The 19,261-nt window shown below is 36.6% G+C and overlaps 1 protein-coding gene across 1 annotated transcript in view; it reads left to right on the forward strand.

Moving 5' to 3' along the window:
- The window catches only part of LOC137405520 (nephrocystin-4-like), a 47,847-nt gene extending 28,917 nt beyond the window's left edge, over window positions 1-18,930 (forward strand). Inside the window, exons 17-30 of the mRNA XM_068091819.1 lie at window positions 265-408; window positions 1,489-1,672; window positions 1,867-2,007; window positions 4,031-4,236; window positions 5,655-5,733; window positions 6,579-6,726; window positions 7,718-7,806; window positions 9,431-9,637; window positions 9,880-10,136; window positions 11,911-12,077; window positions 14,354-14,469; window positions 15,735-15,881; window positions 16,053-16,206; window positions 18,661-18,930. Coding sequence (XP_067947920.1) covers window positions 265-408; window positions 1,489-1,672; window positions 1,867-2,007; window positions 4,031-4,236; window positions 5,655-5,733; window positions 6,579-6,726; window positions 7,718-7,806; window positions 9,431-9,637; window positions 9,880-10,136; window positions 11,911-12,077; window positions 14,354-14,469; window positions 15,735-15,881; window positions 16,053-16,206; window positions 18,661-18,784 — 2,163 coding nt within the window. The 3' untranslated portion in view covers window positions 18,785-18,930. The remainder of the gene's footprint in view (window positions 1-264; window positions 409-1,488; window positions 1,673-1,866; window positions 2,008-4,030; window positions 4,237-5,654; window positions 5,734-6,578; window positions 6,727-7,717; window positions 7,807-9,430; window positions 9,638-9,879; window positions 10,137-11,910; window positions 12,078-14,353; window positions 14,470-15,734; window positions 15,882-16,052; window positions 16,207-18,660) is intronic.
- The last annotated feature ends 331 nt before the right edge of the window (window positions 18,931-19,261 follow it).

The following is a 19,261-nucleotide window of genomic DNA, read 5'->3' on the forward strand; positions in this document are numbered from 1 at the left end:
CCTTATTATTACAGATAAAGTACATAGTTGACCCTGCATTATCCTTGTTATTGCAGATAAAGTACATAGTTGTCCTTTCATTACCCTTGTTATTGCAGATAAGTACATAGTTGACCCTCCATACCCTTGTTATTGCAAATAAAGTACATAGTTGTCCTTTCATTACCCTTGTTATTACAGATAAAGTACATAGCTGACCCTGCATTACCCTTGTTATTGCAGATAAAGTGCATAGTTGACCTTTCATTACCCTTGTTATTGCAGATAAAGTACATAGTTGACCCAACGCATATGAAACCTGGTGAAGGTAGCTTGTTTGTTAGACATCTTTCTCAGCAAACACTACATATTGATGTTTGGGACGGTGACTCTCTTCTACTCATAGGTTCTGCAGCCGTGGAACTCAAGGTAAGGTTGTTTATACACACTCGATGCTTGAATAGTGCTGTGACAGAGGGCTTGTCTACAATACAGAATATCGTGGGTTCGAATCCTGCTTATATCATTCTTTTTTCTCAAACTAACGGCAGAGAAGTGTTACACACACCAGATTAATATATAGACCATCTACATATTATTGCCAGGCATGATAAGTAAGCTGTATAATAGATATTTTTTTCTTTAAGCAATACTCTTTCTCTAAGGTACGTATAGTAGGTACGTATCAATAGGTAAGGAAAAGGCATACTTAGTAAGTGTAATGGCAACAATTATATTGTAGATTTTCTCATGTTGCATAGATATATCCCCTTTCAGTTTTAGGAAATTATTCGAAGAATAAGAAATAACATAATTTTTCTCTAACATAAAGATGAGAGATTGTTTCAATAGATGTTGAAACAATCTGCATCTGAGAGAGGACTAGAAAAAAGGTTTAGTGTATCACAAGATATGTCTGAACATTACTAAACAACTAGAACTAAACAACTAGAAAGCCTCTCAACTAGAATGAAGGCAAGAGGTTAGTAAGGAGCCAATGTAAGGTTTATACAGATGGAAGAAAACATAACTACATGTAGGCAAAATATCAGTCTGCCTTCTTGGAAACCAACATATTTAACTTTGAACAAGTTTTATCTAATATAAATTAGTGACAGTCAGAATAAAAAAGAGAAAGCTGTAAGACATTGAATATGATTAGAATACTGTAACTGAAGACTGATAATCTGAATGATGGCTGACTGTTCCTAGTACTAAAATTCACAGAGTTTGTTACTTGATACGGTGGCACTGGTTTACATCAGCTGTAAGCATGCCGCTGCAATATGGATATTTATAGTGACACATACTTAGCGTATAAGTACAGAATATCTAAACTCTCATGTCAGATGAAATGTGTTGTCTTTTTTAAATTGCCTGTATTTTGAAACACGTATAAATCAGATTTTAGTTGATGAGAAAATGCTCTATTTAAAACACTGGCAGCCGTAACTTCATACTGTATGCTATTGGTGGGTTGTTAAACAGTTGCTCGATGCTGCGTTGTAGCACCTGTGTCGGCAAGGCAGGGAAGGTGTGCAGGTCACCTATGAGCTGGACATAATGGCCTCTGAGGTGAGTGAGGAGAGAGGCAGCAGCTTTACTGGTGATCTATCACGGGGAGGGAGCGTACGTCCCATAGGAGTTCATACCTCACTTAGGGGCAAATTGCATCTGAGGCTCGCTAATATTGGTATGTTGTACTTTCTTGCTCAAGTGATATTGTTCTAGTGATTTGCTATGGATTTTCTTAAGCGTTTTTAGCATTGCTGTCAGTATCAACTTGACAGCTGTCAAGGACAACTTGACAGCTGTCAAGGACAACTTGACAGCTGTCAGTGACAACTTGACAACTGTCAGTGACAACACGCTTGCATCTTTTAACAGGGCATCCAGTAGACGTGAAATACCTGCCAAAAAGTCGAACTCTTCCTAACAGTCTCGCCAGCTCCGTGATTAAACCTGAGAAAGGAGAAATGCAAGGATCATTCACTGGAGGAAGTTTGAGTAACATACAGAATACTGGAGGTTAGTTATGCCCCGTAACCCTTATATAATCCCACGTCCAAACAAGCGGATGCGAAGTTTGAGAGTTTTTATGATAAATGCATGTGCACACAACTTACGAAAATTATTCATCAACAATGAGACGAACCCTTGTCTTGAAATCTCTTCAACAAATTTAACCATCGTTTTGTAGAGTCGTTAAAGTATAATAACGATACAAAACACATAAGCCTATTTAAATATATTACCAAGTCTTTGTATACCGTCGGCATTATCTTAAAACTTAACCATCTGATCGGATTATACACAAATAGACAAATTAATTTGGCTGAAATTTTTCACAAAACGCTTGACAAGCTTGGTTTAATAAAAGTTAAGACCGGAAATTGAAACGCCGACCGACAGAGAATAGAACGATTAAGTCGTGCGCATTTCACGGAAAAATAACGTGCACATTTCACCAGTCTATAGCATTGTCGAATGGCCGAAGGTTTCTGTAATTAACATAGTACTGAAATCATTTCATGAAAGTTTCATTTTTGCCGATTTCAAAGTAACTGACATTTTAGACACTCTTGAGTGCTTTGGTATTCTAACTGATGTCCAACGCAGTGTAAGTAAAGGAAATGACGATGATTATTTTGTAACAATCCTTATGAGGTTATTACAATATTTAATTATAAGTTTGGATGACTACAGAACAATGACTACGTAGTACAGATTTTCTAAAAATCTACATAAATATCACTTCTTGATATTGCTAGCTATGACGTTTTGAAATGTAAACAAAATTGTGCATTGGTTTTATATTATTACTATATAATAATATTGGTTATTCTAATAATATCAATGCATTTTACTTCTAATATTGGCCAATATTCATTTCTCATATTGGAGGGGGAGAGATATAAACATATAATCTTCTCCTTTCATTATTGCTGTTTGTTGTATATAATAACACCCACACCCAGTACATTACAGCTACCATTGCAGTTATCCTATTGCACTGCAGTGCCATTTGACTGCTAATATTGCATTTCTCAACCATCAGTACCCTTTCTTTTTTTCCATTATCTCTTTGGTCGTGGGCTGTATGACAGTGGAATTTCTAGTCCTAGTACTCTGGTAGTCTGCTGAGAGATCGTCATGTGTAACAACTGCCTGCACAATTTTTCCAGAAAATTGCAAGTGGCATGAGTGGTGCAGGGGTAGAATGCCAGTCTACCAGGTCAAAGATCACGAGTTCATATTTTGTTCAAAGCATGGTTTTAGTGACTTCATTTTATCGTTTTTGGCTATTTTTATAGACAATTTTATCGTTAAAAAGACGAAGCTTTTGCAATAAATGTTTGAAAACGATGCTTTTGTTTGCATTTTCTTATTATAGTATCAAAACAACACCAAAAAGGGTTAAAGGAAAAACGATCGTTTTCTACAAATATGGCGGCTTTTTCGTGAACGAGCGCATGTGCAAACGGCTTGATGACATAAAAAAAACGATGGATAAGTAGTGGCATGTAATATAGTTGCTATTGGCTAAGTTGACTAATTGGCCAATGGCAAAATTACGAAATTAATTAATTTGGGTAACTTAAGCTAGTAACTTAAGCTTGTCTAAATCTTTACTATAATAAGAGCCATGAAGCCATGTAATTGTTACGTGTGATGTTACGTGTCATGATCTCTCTCTTTCACACACAATGAAGATCTTCAAGCATGCTAGCAGTAGCCAATAATATTTTCGCAAGCTCTTAATGTGTGTGTATTTTAACCGATGTAATGAGTATGACCACAACCATTTTATATATGTAACAATATAATCACTTAGCTTAATGGATAGAACATCTGTCTATAGACCTGGAGGCTCCGAGTTTAAATCCAATGTAAAGTGGATGTTTTCATTCCTAAAACGTTATCATTATAACTGGATACAAGCATGACAGACCAACAAACAGACAAACGACATACACTGAGATTCATGTAAATATTATATAGAATTATTTTACTTGATGTCGTAGTAACATATAGAGTACTACATCTTTAGAACTTCACCGACGATCTGCCAAGGCCGACCATTTAGCTCACACAAACACAGAGTTATCTTCTCTTTTGCACTCTCGTCATCATGACATGGAGGATGACCAGAGTTCTGCCAAGCGAAACAGAAAGTTGGCTAGGATGGCTGCTCTAAGAGAGCAAATGAACCAAACAGCCAACGGGGATGAGAATCGGGCTGTCCAATCATTACTGGTAATAACGCAGCTGGGGAATTTCACCGAAAATAATTTCTTATTGACAAACACTTACTGATGGTTTCTACCTGCTGCATACCATGTTTGTTTTCACCTCTTGGTTTGACTTCACCCAAAACTTACAAAATTGTAAAGCTCAACTAAATAGAGAGTGAACAAAGGTCCGAGGTTAGACTCCATTGTCGCAGTGGCCTGTGACATGAGTCACTAGTCCAGTAGCCTGTGACATAAGTTGCCAGTCCAGTAGCCTGTGACATGAGTTGCTAGTCCAGTAGCCTGTGACATGAGTTGCTAGTCCAGTAGCCTGTGACATGATTTGCTAGTCCAGTAGCCTGTGACATGAGTTGCCAGTCCAGTAGCCTGTGACATGAGTTGCTAGTCCAGTAGCCTGTGACACGAGTTGCTAGGCCAGTAGCCTGTGACATGAGTTGCTAGTCCAGCAGCCTGTGACATGAGTTGCCAGTCCAGTAGCCTGTGACATGAGTTGCTAGGCCAGTAGCCTGTGACATGAGTTGCTAGTCCAGCAGCCTGTGACATGAGTTGCCAGTCCAGTAGCCTGTGACATGAGTTGCTAGTCCAGTAGCCTGTGACATGAGTTGCTAGTCCGGTAGCCTGTGACATGAGTTGCTAGTCTAGTAGCCTATGACGAGTTGCTAGTCCAGTAGCCTGTGACATAAGTTGTTAGTCCAGTATCCAGACAAATAACTGCATTGAAACACCCTTTTGTATTATCTGAGGCTAAAATCAGGGATTCTAAAGAAAATTGTTTCAGTGTTAGATAAAATGAGGTTTATGATTGGAAATGGTTGTAACATGTTAGATTAGGTTAGGGAGAAAGAGGGGGAGGAGAGATGACTCTGACTCTGAACAATAGGTTTGCATGAGGACCACCTATAACGAATTAGTTTACTGTGAATAGAACTGTTATATGGACTGCCTTAACTCAGAGGTAAATATATTAAGACAGAGTACAGCAGATGTAAACCTTGTTGAGTTCGATATCACAGGTTTCCTATATGAAACTTGGAGCACAGATTTATGACCCTTTGTCTCAAATGGCTTAATTCTTTCCTCACAAGCAAAAGAGCTATTGTTTTTAAGGGTGTATTTAAGCGGAAATCTCTTGCGAGTTATGGAGCCAAGGCAAGACTAGCAAAGCTACACTAGTTTAAAAATGATTATATAAAAATTATTATATTTGTCAGTATAAAATAGGTTTGTATTGTTAGCCAGTGGAATTGAAGTAGTGGATCTGGTACGGGAATTATATAGGAAGACACCGAATAGCGTCTTTCTAGAACATCTTGTAACAGTTGTGAAAGTGTTTAGGAAATGGCAGTTTTTTGAAGTCTTATCTGATTCACTCATTTGAAAAACACTGTAATTTTTATTTAAATTTGTGTTTGTTTCTTATAGAGCTTTAAACACCAAAAAGCAGAGAGGGCCCGTGATTTGAAAATAATGGAAGCTTATAGAACACAGTCTAAAGCTGATGGTATGTATTTCATAAAAACATTCAGAACACAGTCTAACATTGGTGGTAAGTATTTCGAGGAGACAAATAAAGCGCAGCCTAAAGAGGTGGTCACACGATGGCCGAACCGACTTAAGTTTGGTTGGGTTCGGAGGTTGTTTCAGTTCGGCTCAGCTCACATGTCACACGACAGCCGAAATCACTTCACTTCCTGTCTATGTCTGAAATTGATACAATGGATGTCATTGATGAAGGTATAGATATTATTCTTGCATTTACTTGCTTTCTAGTTTACACCTACATCTTTCTCAGACAAAGAGATAGGCATGAGACAGAGAGAGAGTATTCGGTACATCCTATGAATATGACTAGGAATGAAGTCAGCGTCAGGTTGAAGATTGACACTTTTTTAATTTAACTCACGTGTGTGGAAAAATGTGAAACGTGCTCACCAGAATTTTAACCAGCCAATAAGAGCAGCGATTTGGCCACAAAATTACGAGCACGTCCGAAATGGTTTGTTTTAGCCAGAAATGTCTTCGGCCGAAGAGTTTACAACTGACACCGACGCCGGTTTGCGTTGTTTAGTTCATTTCGACCATCCTGTGACCACTCCTTAAGGTTGATGGTAAGTGTTTTGAGGAGACAAATAGAGCACAGTATTAAATTATCGACTAAAGCGCACAGACTATAAACCCAGAAATATGTATTTCTAGCTCTAACGCTCAGAACATGCTGACAAGACAGCGAATCGCAAGTTTTTTATGACAAGTTTTTTTTATCTCTGAGCTTTAGCTGACAAGAAGTTTGCAATCTAGCCTTAGTACCACTAGTCTACTCAACACTAATCAACTTGTCTATTACAGGTATTAAGAACATGTTAAATCAGGCTATAACGACCGAGCACACAATTCATCCATCTATGGGCACGGTAGATTTCTTGGAATACCAGCTGACCAACCCTAATAATACCGAGGCCACTATCACAATACGGGTCGACTGCGACGAGATCTCGTGAGTTCTACATATAGGGTCGGCTTGATTGTAGCTATTTGTAAAATCATTTGCGTGTCACTTCATGTACCAATGACCATATCAAGGACTAACTGAATACCCTGTGTTGTGTAATAAAATAATTGCCCAATGAATTTGAGTAACTTGGCTAGTAAAGCTAGTAACTTAAGCTAGTAACTTACTGTAATAAGAGCTGTGTCATACATCTGCTACTAGCTTCTGGCATCACGTGACGCGTAATCATCTATGATGCGATCATGAACTTGAAGCATGCTAGTATTTTTTGCAAGCGATACATAAGTATGTGCCCTATTATGCAATAGTATGGCAAAGACTACGTAGTATAGTGGATTAGTTTACTGGTCTGCAGACCTGGAGGTTGCGAGTTCAAATCTAAAACTTTGTAGCTATAACTGGGAAAACACTGAGATTCAAAATACAGAAATACTACACGTTTTCATGATGGGTGCGATTAATTGTTCGTTTTTGAGCTTCTAAGAGCTTGTAATCACATTTCCACATATTTGGCACCTACAACACAACAGAGTAAGACATGGTGAATCTTTTGATTCAAAATAACTGTAATGTGAATTTTGTTGCAAGTCAACCTTGAATGGAATGGCTAAAAGTCAAGCAGAAGCAGTAGTGATTAGCAATAGAATGTTTTCGAAGCAGATACCCGCATGATTGCGTGCTAAAATATTTTTACCTCCACTGAGCAGAACTTAGCCGAGTATTATAGACTCAGATCCATATGCAGTGAGTATTGTTATCATGTCGAAATACTCTCGCAGAAAATACCTTCGCACAAATCTATCGAAGCGAAACTGCGTTGAATGCGTTTCGATTTACTGTTTATATGATTCAGAGTGGAAGCAACTCTGAACTTATTCAAAGCATGGAAACGCCGTGATTGGTATTTGTAAACATCGTTTTCTGATTGACTATTTTCTGTGTTTTGTTATAAAGTGATACAGTACTATTTTTATAGAGTGATCACTGATGCACGTGAGTGGCGTCACTTCAAACAGCTCTACAAGCTGGACACTCCTATAGAGGAGGGAATGTTTAACACCGAAGGTATTTTATACGTCATCCCTTTTACCTACTCTCTTTTACCAACTCTCTTTTACCTACTCTCTTTTACCTACTCTCTTTTACCTACTCTCTTTGACCTACTCTCTTTGACCTACTCTCTTTTACCTACTCTCTTTTACCTACTCTCTTTTACCTACTCTCTTTTACCTACTCTCTTTTACCTACTCTCTTTTACCTACTCTCTTTTACCTACTCTCTTTTACCTACTCTCTTTGACCTACTCTCTTTTACCTACTCTCTTTTACCTACTCTCTTTTACCTACTCTCTTTTACCTACTCTCTTTTACCTACTCTCTTTTACCTACTCTCTTTTACCTACTCTCTTTTACCTACTCTCTTTTACCTACTCTCTTTTACCTACTCTCTTTTACCTACTCTCTTTTACCTACTCTCTTTTACCTACTCTCTTTTACCTACTCTCTTTTACCTACTCTCTTTTACCTACTCTCTTTTACCTACTCTCTTTTACCTACTCTCTTTTACCTACTCTCTTTTACGTCTTGTTAAAGTTATTAGACCAAGTCTGCCTATGGTGGTAAAACGTGCTATGTAACTGAACTTGTGTCTTGTTTGGTATATTTTTGGTCACATCAGCGTTAGTGATAGTCTATACTCTATGGTACTCGGGCTATTCGTATGTAAATCATTTCAAGTTGGCATCATTAATCTTTTACTCGGTGCTCAACTGCTGCTATGCCCGCCATCATTCGTTGGAAATTTGTCCTGTTTTTTCTATCTAAGATGTTTTATTGTTACCTGTAATAAAACCAAAAAGAGTTTACTCGGTGCATTTTGTCATATACAAGGCGGGTGAAGTTTGCCGTAAATTGGTAATTGGACACCTCACTGTCGATTGGTTTGTTGTTTTGACCGAGTACAATTATTTCACAGTTGTCATTGCTGACAGCGTCTTAGCAGTAGTTGTCATTGCTGACAGCGTCTTAGCAGTAGTTGTCATTGCTGACAGCGTCTTAGCAGTAGTTGTCATTGCTGACAGCGTCTTAGCAGTAGTTGTCATTGCTGACAGCGTCTTAGCAGTAGTTGTCATTGCTGACAGCGTCTTAGCAGTAGTTGTTATTGCTGACAGCGTCTTAGCAGTAGTTGTCATTGCTGACAGCGTCTTAGCAGTAGTTGTCATTGCTGACAGCGTTTTAGCAGTAGTTGTCATTGCTGACAGCGTCTTAGCAGTAGTTGTCATTGCTGACAGCATCTTAGCAGTAGTTGTTATTGCTGACAGCGTCTTAGCAGTAGTTGTCATTGCTGACAGCGTCTTAGCAGTAGTTGTCATTGCTGACAGCGTCTTAGCAGTAGTTGTCATTGCTGACAGCATCTTAGCAGCAGTTGTTATTGCTTATCAAACACATGAAGACTTCATCTGTTTAACTTGTTATTTATATCTTTTGATAAGATTAATAAAGTCATTCACTACCGTTTTTGTTTGTTGGTCTAATGGATGCTTGCATATCATTTATTTATTTATAGTGAGAAATTAATTCAAATTGATGGTGTCTACTCAAATCTGTTAAACTTTCTCAGAGCGGTTGTTTGTAAAAGTTACTAGTTAGCTAGTAAGAATGTTGACATTGGCTGCTCTCTCTGCGTCTAGTAACCAAGAGAGACCCTCAAGTTTTCTTGAGGCCAAAGGAGACTGTCTACATTCCAATGAAATACGTCAGCTATGAGGCCAACCATGCTTGCGCACCTGAATCACCTGGTGCATCCGACATCAACGCTGCCATGAGGAGCACTAACGCTGCCGGCCTCAACAAAACTATGCAGTCAAAGATGCACAAGGTTTACTTCAATGCAATCGGTAGGCGGAGTTATCACTGCTTGGCTTGTTGTACACTTGGCCTTGACATGGTTACAGTAATCACCCAAGTATACTGACTCCCCCACTTTTAAATTGAAAACTTTGCATTTTTGACATGCTCAAGTATAAGGCTCCCATAAGTTTTGATGTTGGAATTGGGGATGCAAAAGCGAGCATTATACTTGGGTTATTATGGTAGTTATCACACATTCTATCGTCTGCCCACTACTTTTTACTTGTAGGTGACAACAAGCTAATAGCCATCCTTGCTCTCAAGGTCGAGCCAGAGCCGCATGTCATTGATCAGACCTTTAGATTCCAGCAGCCTGAGCAGAGCTTCCTTAAGAAGTCCATTCGCCTCCCTCCTTTCCAGAACATGGTCGGAGGTCTGATGGATCGGGGTGGTTACAACCAGCTACTTGTCAAGTGTAGTGATGCGAGTGTGGTCTGTGAGAGTTACAAGCGCCAGACTGGTGAACCACAGGATGTCTTCATAAAGGTACTTGTGACTTCGTAAAGGTACTTGTGACTTCATAAAGGTACTTGTGACTTCATAACGGTACTTGTGACTTCATAAAGGTACTTGTGACTTCATAAAGGTACTTGTGACTTCATAAATGTACTTGTAACTTCATAAAGGTACTTGTGACTTCATAAAGGTACTTGTGACTTCATAAAGATACTTGTGACTTCATAAAGGTACTTGTGACTTCATAAAGGTACTTGTGACTTCATAAAAATACTTGTGACTTCATAAAGGTACTTGTGACTTCATAAAGGTACTGGTGACTTCATAAAAGTAGTTGTGACTTCATAAAGGTATTTGTGTCTTCATAAAGGTACTTGTGACTTCATAAAGGTATTTGTGACTTCATAAAGGTACTTGTGACTTCATAAAGATACTTGTGACTTCATAAAGGTACTTGTGACTACATAAAGGTACTTGTGACTTCATAAAGGTGCTTGTGTCTTCATAAAGGTACTTGTGACTTCATAAAGGTACTTGTGACTTCATAAAGGTACTTGTGTCTTCATAAAGGTATTTGTGACTTCATAAAGGTACTTGTGACTTCATAAAGGGACTTTTGTCTTTATAAAGGTACTTGTGACTTCAAAAAGGCACTTGTGACTTCATAAAGGTACTTGTGTTTTCATAAAGGTCTTTGTGACTTCATAAAGGTACTTATGTTTTCATAAAGGTATTTGTGACTTCATAAAGGTACTTGTGACTTCATAAAGGTACTTGTGATTAATGGATAATTATTTAAGACAACATTCAGGTAGCTGCTTCAGCGGTCTAATATCACTTAGCTCTTGTGATTGAAGACAATGCACACTTGATTAATTACTCAGCCACCAGTAGTGTGAAAGTGTTTTAACTACAGTACTTACAAACCCATTTTAGAATGGCTTTACAATTGTTTTAGCCTGGTTGCACAACCACCAATACATGTATTATAAAATTATCAACGGAGAAGAAATATAAATAGACATCTAATGCTCCTTAGAGTTATAATGAGGTTATCTAGATAAGTCAGAGTTATAATGAGGTTATCTAGATAAGTCAAAGTCATAATGAGGTTATCTAGATAAGTCAGAGTTATAATGGGGTTATCTAGATAAGTCAGAGTTATAATGAGGTTATCTAGATCAGTCAGAGTTATAATGAGGTTATCTAAATAAGTCAGAGTTATAATGAGGTTATCTAGATAACTCAGAGTTATAATGAGGTTATCTAGATAAGTCAGAGTTATAATGAGGTTATCTAGATAAGTCAGAGGTATAATGAGGTTATCTAGATTAGTCAGAGTTATAATGAGGTTATCTAGTTAAATTACAAGATATACAAGATGCTGTTGGAGTTATTGGCAGCACTTGACCATAACTTTTAACTTGTACAACGTTGTTATACGAGTTAAAGTCAAGTTAATATACTTTGAATAATCAACATTGGCAATTCTGTTGCCGATGTTGCTTATTCAAGGTATAGACTCGCTCGATTAAGTAATATATCTCACATATTTCTCTCCTCAAAAACAAACCTATTCAGATATACTGAAAAATGGTTTCAAATTACATACACTGCTCGAAACACTTTTATATAACTTACGACCAGTATGTGCCATCTACTTTGTAAGAGCTATCTTTGTCTTGCTCTAATATATTACAAGCTTATAATCGATATGAATACTGGCTCCTGTATTTACTTGCGCTATAAATTTATTACTCTTTAATGTTTACAGCAAATAAAAGTTCTTATTTGGTCTTTGCAGGCGGCTGTTGGCTCTTCACCTCAGCAAAAAAGGTTTTTCATATGCATCTACTCGGACCCATTCATGAGTAAACCAGATCAAATCTGGCAGTTCTACGTACACGCTTTGCAGAGGGTGGATGTGAGCTGTGTGCAGGGCCAGACTACCCGACTTAGTCTTATACTCAGGTATACTTAATGACTGACACAAAACTTAAGTTGGTTTTATCAGAAAGTATCCGTATTCTTCTATCATTTGTGATTGTTTTTTATGTTTGAGGTGACCTGACTGTCAGGATGTTTCAAGATTAAAATCAACAAAACTTTATCACGGTTAAAACGCTCAGATTAAAACGCGATTATGGCATCTAAATATAGTTGCTAAGAGACCAACAGAATAGAGTCGTATAGTGCTGCAGCTTGAACGTGTCAGCTGATATTCACTATAGCAATGATAGCAACTATAGCAATGATAGCAACTATAGCAATGATAGCAATGATAGCAACTATAGCAATGATAGCAACTAGTGACCGCATTTTGCACATTTTTTTGTTCTGAGCATTTCAACAGATTTAATTGTTTTGTTGATTTTAATCTTGAAACATCCTGACAGTCGGATCACCTCAAACATCAAAACAATCGCAAAAGATAGAAAAATACCGATACTTTGTACTTTGGGATAAAATCCAATGAAATTTTAGGTATGTTCATCTTGAGGTTGTTGAAACTCAACCCTGTCTTTGCTTATTTTATCTTTTGTCTTTCATCTTCAACACTTTGTTTTTTCTGGCATGTTTTTGTCATTTTCTTGTTTGTTATACTCTTTGTGATCTGTTCAGTTTTAAGCCGTTTACTGCTGTCTATAATATGCTGTACCTCGCTTTCATCCAACATTTCAACATAAACAGAGCTTTAGTCAAATATGCTTTTTGAAGTATCTTGGACTCTATCTCGACAATTAGTGGAGCTTTTTTGGCCTCTTGAGACCATTTAGGTGTAGAAAAAATGATATACTCAAATAACTAGTACTCTGTCAGTCCCGTGTGCCCTGAGAGACCGTCATGTGTAATAACTATGTGCACAATTGTTCTTAGTATCAATTAGCATCTCAATTCTTAGCATCTTAACAAATCATTAGCTATTATTAACTGTTTTCAAGTGTCTGTTAATTCTTGTAAATGCTTTCTGTTGTTATAATCTGTTTCAAGCAGCTCATCCGTAACAACAGTTTGTTTTTGAGTCAAACCTTCGCTTAATCCATGCGAATCTTTTAACATACATGCAAAATTCGAGCAAAATTTTGTTTTTTGTAAAATCATAGTAATTTTTGTAATATTATAGCATTGAAAGTAAAAGAATATGAAGAGACGGTAGCAATTACTAATAAAACGAAAAATATAGGACAAATGCAGTCATTTTAATTTATAATCAGCGTTAGTTAGAGGAAGCTGACATATGATGTCATATGTTTTTCTCACTCACTCTTTTACCCACCCACATCTTCCTCCGTATAGTAGCGTTTAAAGTAACGTAAAAAACTGTTTACCGACTGTTATTGTGTAGTAATTTAGTTTTTACTGTGCTGAAGTTTTGTTGTATTATGCTGAGGCTTGACTATAGTATATATTGGGGTTCGACTGTAGTATGTTGAGGTTTTACTGTAGTGTGTTGAGGTTAGGCTGTGCATATCCAACTGCAATGATAATGTAGAACAAAGGAAAATATAGAGTAGTTTTTGATGTCTGAAATGGTATTAATTATATATTGAATAGTTCAACTTAAATAACTGTAAGTTGGTAAGAGACTAGCCTTAGACATCTCCTATTTCAAAAAATATATTATTAAACATGCTGAATCAAACACGGCTACAGTATTAATACATCATACATTGAGATTTCTGTGTTTGTCTAATTGATTGGATGAAGTCAAGTTTGAACTGGTAGTCAGAGACTTGGGGCTGAGTCGTGTTCCAATATAGCAACCTCGGAATGTTTCATTTTTCAAAGGTACAATTATTCAATGCTTTAAATTTTTTATTGAAGATTCATAGTCTATACATTCATTGGTTAAGGTTGTGTTTGCTGCATTTCTACTGACTGTAATCCTGTCGGCTATTAAGTGTGGTTGTGAATATTGCCATGTGTTATAACGCAATAATAATTTTGTGTTTGTATTGATTTAGGTCTTTATCTGCATTTTTATTGGTAGGGATTTTGTTTTTTACATTTTTATTGGTCAAAATATAGCTATTTGATTTTTGTTTTAACAAGAGCTCTGCTTGAGCTCGCAGACAAAAAATTACAAGTGTGGTGCCTCTGCTTGAAAAACCTACATCTGTATAAATCAACATTTCTACAACTACACAGAAATAAGGAATATTAAGAATGCTTAATATTCCAGTGCCCATTCAAATAGTATACCATCTTTGTAGATATATTGATAATTATTAGTATTCTTTTTACAGAGGCACGCAGTCATCGAGGTTGGTTCAGTGTTTCTCCTCGCACGCAGAACAAATGCAGGTGTCTCCCAATGAGCCATTTATGCTAGCAGCAGGTGCTGTCCACGAGCTCTATGTCGGTATGCTATATTTGAGTTGTCTTCTCATTTTATGACAAGCCTCATTTTTGCAATCATTGAAGATCATCACACACTTACTTTGTTACAAATAATCTTGGTGTACTTTCTAGTGTCTAAAAATACATGTGCAATTCAGTAAATCATTCTTCCCTTACACTTTATGAAGAGATTTCAGCTGTAAATATTGCCAAAGTAGATGAATTCACGAAGTGACAATCAATTAGAAGGCAGTGCTTTGTTTTTCAATCCTTTCTTAAAGAGTGATGTTCAATTAGAAGTGATGTTCAATTAGAGGTGATGTTCAATTAGAGGTGGTGTTCAATAGCAATGACACTCAAATATATGCTCTATGGTATTTAGAAAGTATAGTCAGGCCTACCTACATTTAAAAAAGTACTATTTAAAGATTTGAAAATAAAAAGTACGGTGCTTTCTCCCGACCTATATTGCAATTTTAGCATCATCAAGTGGGTCCCAAATTTTAATACTAAAAGTGAAACAGTACTCGCTAGCAGTTGTCAACAGGGCAACCTAATAGTTTTGAGAAAAAGTAACGTTTTTCAACTTTCGAACTTTGTGAATCTCTGGCAGAAGGGAAAAAGGGAAAAAGAAAGCTTATTTATTACTAATTTGCAAATCTTTTAGATTTGTACACAATTTGTTCTATATTGATCTGCAGTGATGCAGGGAGCATCTTTTATCTATCTCCAAAGTATTCTAGCTGATCAAATCTTACTGGGAATGAAAAAGCTAGTGGAATATATGAATATTTAGCTCTGAAGCGATCCATTATTAGAATATTTATTAATATCATTATTAGTAAAAGATTATTTCTCTGCCACAACAATACAAATCACTTAACCCAAAATCATTATAATATTTATAAAACTCTTGGGTCTCAATATGTGCTGATCCGCTGTCAGCTGACTCTATGCGACTCGGGTATCACACACCCTCGTGTACTCCAATCAAGGCAAAAATGTGCCAAACATTTTCTGAGCCTGTACAATTGGCCAGTTTGAAATTAAAGGCCTCATCTGTACCCTAATTCTATACCTCTGTGTAGGGAACACAAAGGCTTAATCTTTTAAATTGCTCTAATTGGGTACAGATGAAGCCTTCACACATTTGCAATTGTGGCCTTTCTAAAATGGCATAGCCATGCTTGTGCAGCCTGCTATTTTTTCACTTATATTGTATGTTTTTAATATTTCATGAACGTATGTTTTCATGTTTTCATTAATATATTACGCTCTTACATTTAGGAGTGAAGCCATTACAGAGTGGCAGCAAGTTCTTCTATTTAAACATAGTGGATATCGAGTGCCACCAACTGATAAGAAACTGGCTAATCTGTGTCACCTGCTCTCTTCCTGTCATCAGCAAAACATTTGAGCTACACCTGCCAGCAGGTACCTGCAGTATGTCTTGTTGTTTTGCTCATCACCTAGAGCAAGATTAAATGCTTGCTGCAGATCTTGCCTATTAATGTAATTACCTTATCATTCTTATAGACATAGACATGAATTCATACCTCTAGACATCATGCTTTTGTTATTTATTGTTTTATGTCTATGGCATAGGTGGTGGCAAAGGGAGCAACAAAAGAATAAGCTATACGAATCCGTATTCGCAAGCCAAAACGTTCGTGCTGACAAATAATCGCAATGACCTTCTCCAGTTCAAAGAGACACGACTGGACATGCATCCTAAGGAAACGAGAGTCATTGGCCTCCGGTTAGTTCTCTTCCTTTTTTGTATATTTTAAAACAAATAAAACTAATAGACGTTAATTGGATGACTACTACTTGGGTAACTCACTACTAGCTATTTACTACTTGGGTAGCTCACTACTAGCTATTTACTACTTAGTAACTCACTACTAGCTATTTACTACTAGGGGTAACTCACTACTAGCTATTTACTACTTGGTAACTCACTACTAGCTATTTACTATTAGGGGTAAATCACTACTAGCTATTTACTACTTGGGTAGCTCACTACTAGCTATTTACTACTTGGGGTAACTCACTACTAGCTATTTACTACTTGGTAACTCACTACTAGCTATTTACTACTAGGGGTAACTCACTACTAGCTATTTACTACTTGGGTAGCTCACTACTAGCTATTTACTACTTAGTAACTCACTACTAGCTATTTACTACTAGGGGTAACTCACTACTAGCTATTTACTACTTGGTAACTCACTACTAGCTATTTACTATTAGGGGTAACTCAATACTAGCTATTTACTACTAGGGGTAACTCACTACTAGCTATTTACTACTTGGTAACTCACTACTAGCTATTTACTACTTGGTAACTTACTACTAGCTATTTACTACTAGGTAATTCACTACTAGCTATTTACTACTAGGTAACTCACTACTAGCTATTTACTACTTGGGTAACTCACTACTAGCTATTTACTACTAGGTAACTCACTACTAGCTATTTACTACTTGGGTAACTCACTACTAGCTATTTACTACTAGGTAACTCTCTACTAGCTATTTACTACTAGGTAACTCACTACTAGCTATTTACTACTAGGTAACTCACTACTAGCTATTTACTACTTGATAACTCACTACTAGCTATTTACTACTAGGTAACTCACTACTAGCTATTTACTACTAGGTAACTCACTACTAGCTATTTATATCTATTCCTCTGAATGCTCTGAAGGCTTCTTCTGTTTATTACATGATTAACACTTGGAAGCCTAACCATGTATACACAAGCAAGTTCTCTAATGAAAGACTGTAATAACAACTTTCAATCAACTGTGAAATCACTGAGAATAGCACAACTCCTTTTGAACTGTGTATCAATCACTGAGAATAGCACAACTCCTTTTCAACTGTGTATCAATCACTGAGAATAGCACAACTCCTTTTGAACTGTGTATCAATCACTGAGAATAGCACAATTCCTTTTCAACTGTGTATCAATCACTGAGAATAGCACAATTCCTTTTGAACTGTGTATCAATCACTGAGAATAGCACAATTCCTTTTGAACTGTGTATCAATCACTGAGAATAGCACAATTCCTTTTCAACTGTGTATCAATCACTGAGAATAGCACAATTCCTTTTGAACTGTGTATCAATCACTGAGAATAGCACAATTCCTTTTGAACTGTGTATCAATCACTGAGAATAGCACAATTCCTTTTCAACTGTGTATCAATCACTGAGAATAGCACAATTCCTTTTGAACTGTGTATCAATCACTGAGAATAGCACAATTCCTTTTGAACTGTGTATCAATCACTGAGAATAGCACAATTCCTTTTCAACTGTGTATCAATCACTGAGAATAGCACAATTCCTTTTGAACTGTGTATCAATCACTGAGAATAGCACAATTCCTTTTGAACTGTGTATCAATCACTGAGAATAGCACAATTCCTTTTGAACTGTGTATCAATCACTGAGAATAGCACAATTCCTTTTCAACTGTGTATCAATTTAAATCTCCAAGCTTATAAATTCCAAGAAAAAAAACAGAAAACAAATAAAGTAAATAGTTTGTATTTTACACTCTTTCAAAGGACTGTTTCAGAGATATCTGAAGAAACATAATGATTGTAGTACACTGAGTCTGATAGAATGTGTATCTGTTATGGATAGAACAACAAAGTTTTAGTCTAAAGCTCTTGCTGCTGAGGAGAAGCTTTCTAGCCTTTGTCTATTTTTAATCCTTTATTAGTAAGAATTTCAATCAGTCTGTCATTAGAAACTGATGTTCTGTCAGTAGCAATTTTTCAGCCGACTAAAAGTGCCTCAGTTTTTGTCTCAAGAAGTAACCATCCAATTGATATGAAACTTCAGAACTCTACTAAAAACGTATACTGCACAGAGCGACCGAAACCTTGTAATCTTACGTAAACCGGACATATGGAAAAACAAGTTTACTTCGGCGTAGGATCAGGTTAGAAAAAAATTTCCTCGAGTTGTCTCGAGGCCAGACTTTAGATTGTTAAATTGATGCAGTATTTTCAGGTTTAAATATATACAGTAGCAACCGGGCTGTAGGTAAGAGCTAGTAGGAGTGTGCTCACAGGTTGCACTAAGCCCAATACAATACAAGTGTACATATTGTCTTATATCTTACTATAAATATTGATAAACAATGTTATCTATGTTGTTATTGATATTGATGTTATTTATGTTGTGTACAGGTTTATGCCAGCTTTAACCACAGGCTCTGTAGAGCTCTTGGTTTTTATCAATGATGATGAGGATAAGAATGAGGAGACATTTTCTGTGAAAGTCAACTACATCCTTGAAGAAGATGAAGATTAAACAGTTCTTCCAGAAAGTTCTTCCAGTTCTTTTCGTTTCCAGATATATTGTTTAGAAATACCGCTATCCATCACACATATTCTTGACTGTATTTAAAATATTAAATTATTTGGAGTTCTTGTAAAAATTTGAGTAGTTCCTCAATTGCATCTAAACCCAGTCTGAGTTCTATTGACATTCTGCAGTCCATAGGATGTTAGTTATTATGATTTCTATTGACATTCTGCAGTCCTTAGGATGTTAGTTATTATGATTTTAATGTTTATTTTTAGTATTTATTGTGTGGGTAATCAGCTATTAGTCTTCTCATCAGAGGTCAGCGTGACAGCATTTAAATGTTTATAGTGTTTGTATTTATTACATGCTCATTCTATCTGTCATTTCATATTTACAAATAAAATTACTTTGTAATGTTCCATCCTTACTGTTTGTCCATGCCTAGATTTACGATACAGTATATAGTGGAACCTTTACTGA

This window comes from Watersipora subatra, chromosome 9 (genome assembly GCF_963576615.1).
Source record: "Watersipora subatra chromosome 9, tzWatSuba1.1, whole genome shotgun sequence".
Lineage (NCBI taxonomy): Eukaryota > Metazoa > Bryozoa > Gymnolaemata > Cheilostomatida > Watersiporidae > Watersipora > Watersipora subatra.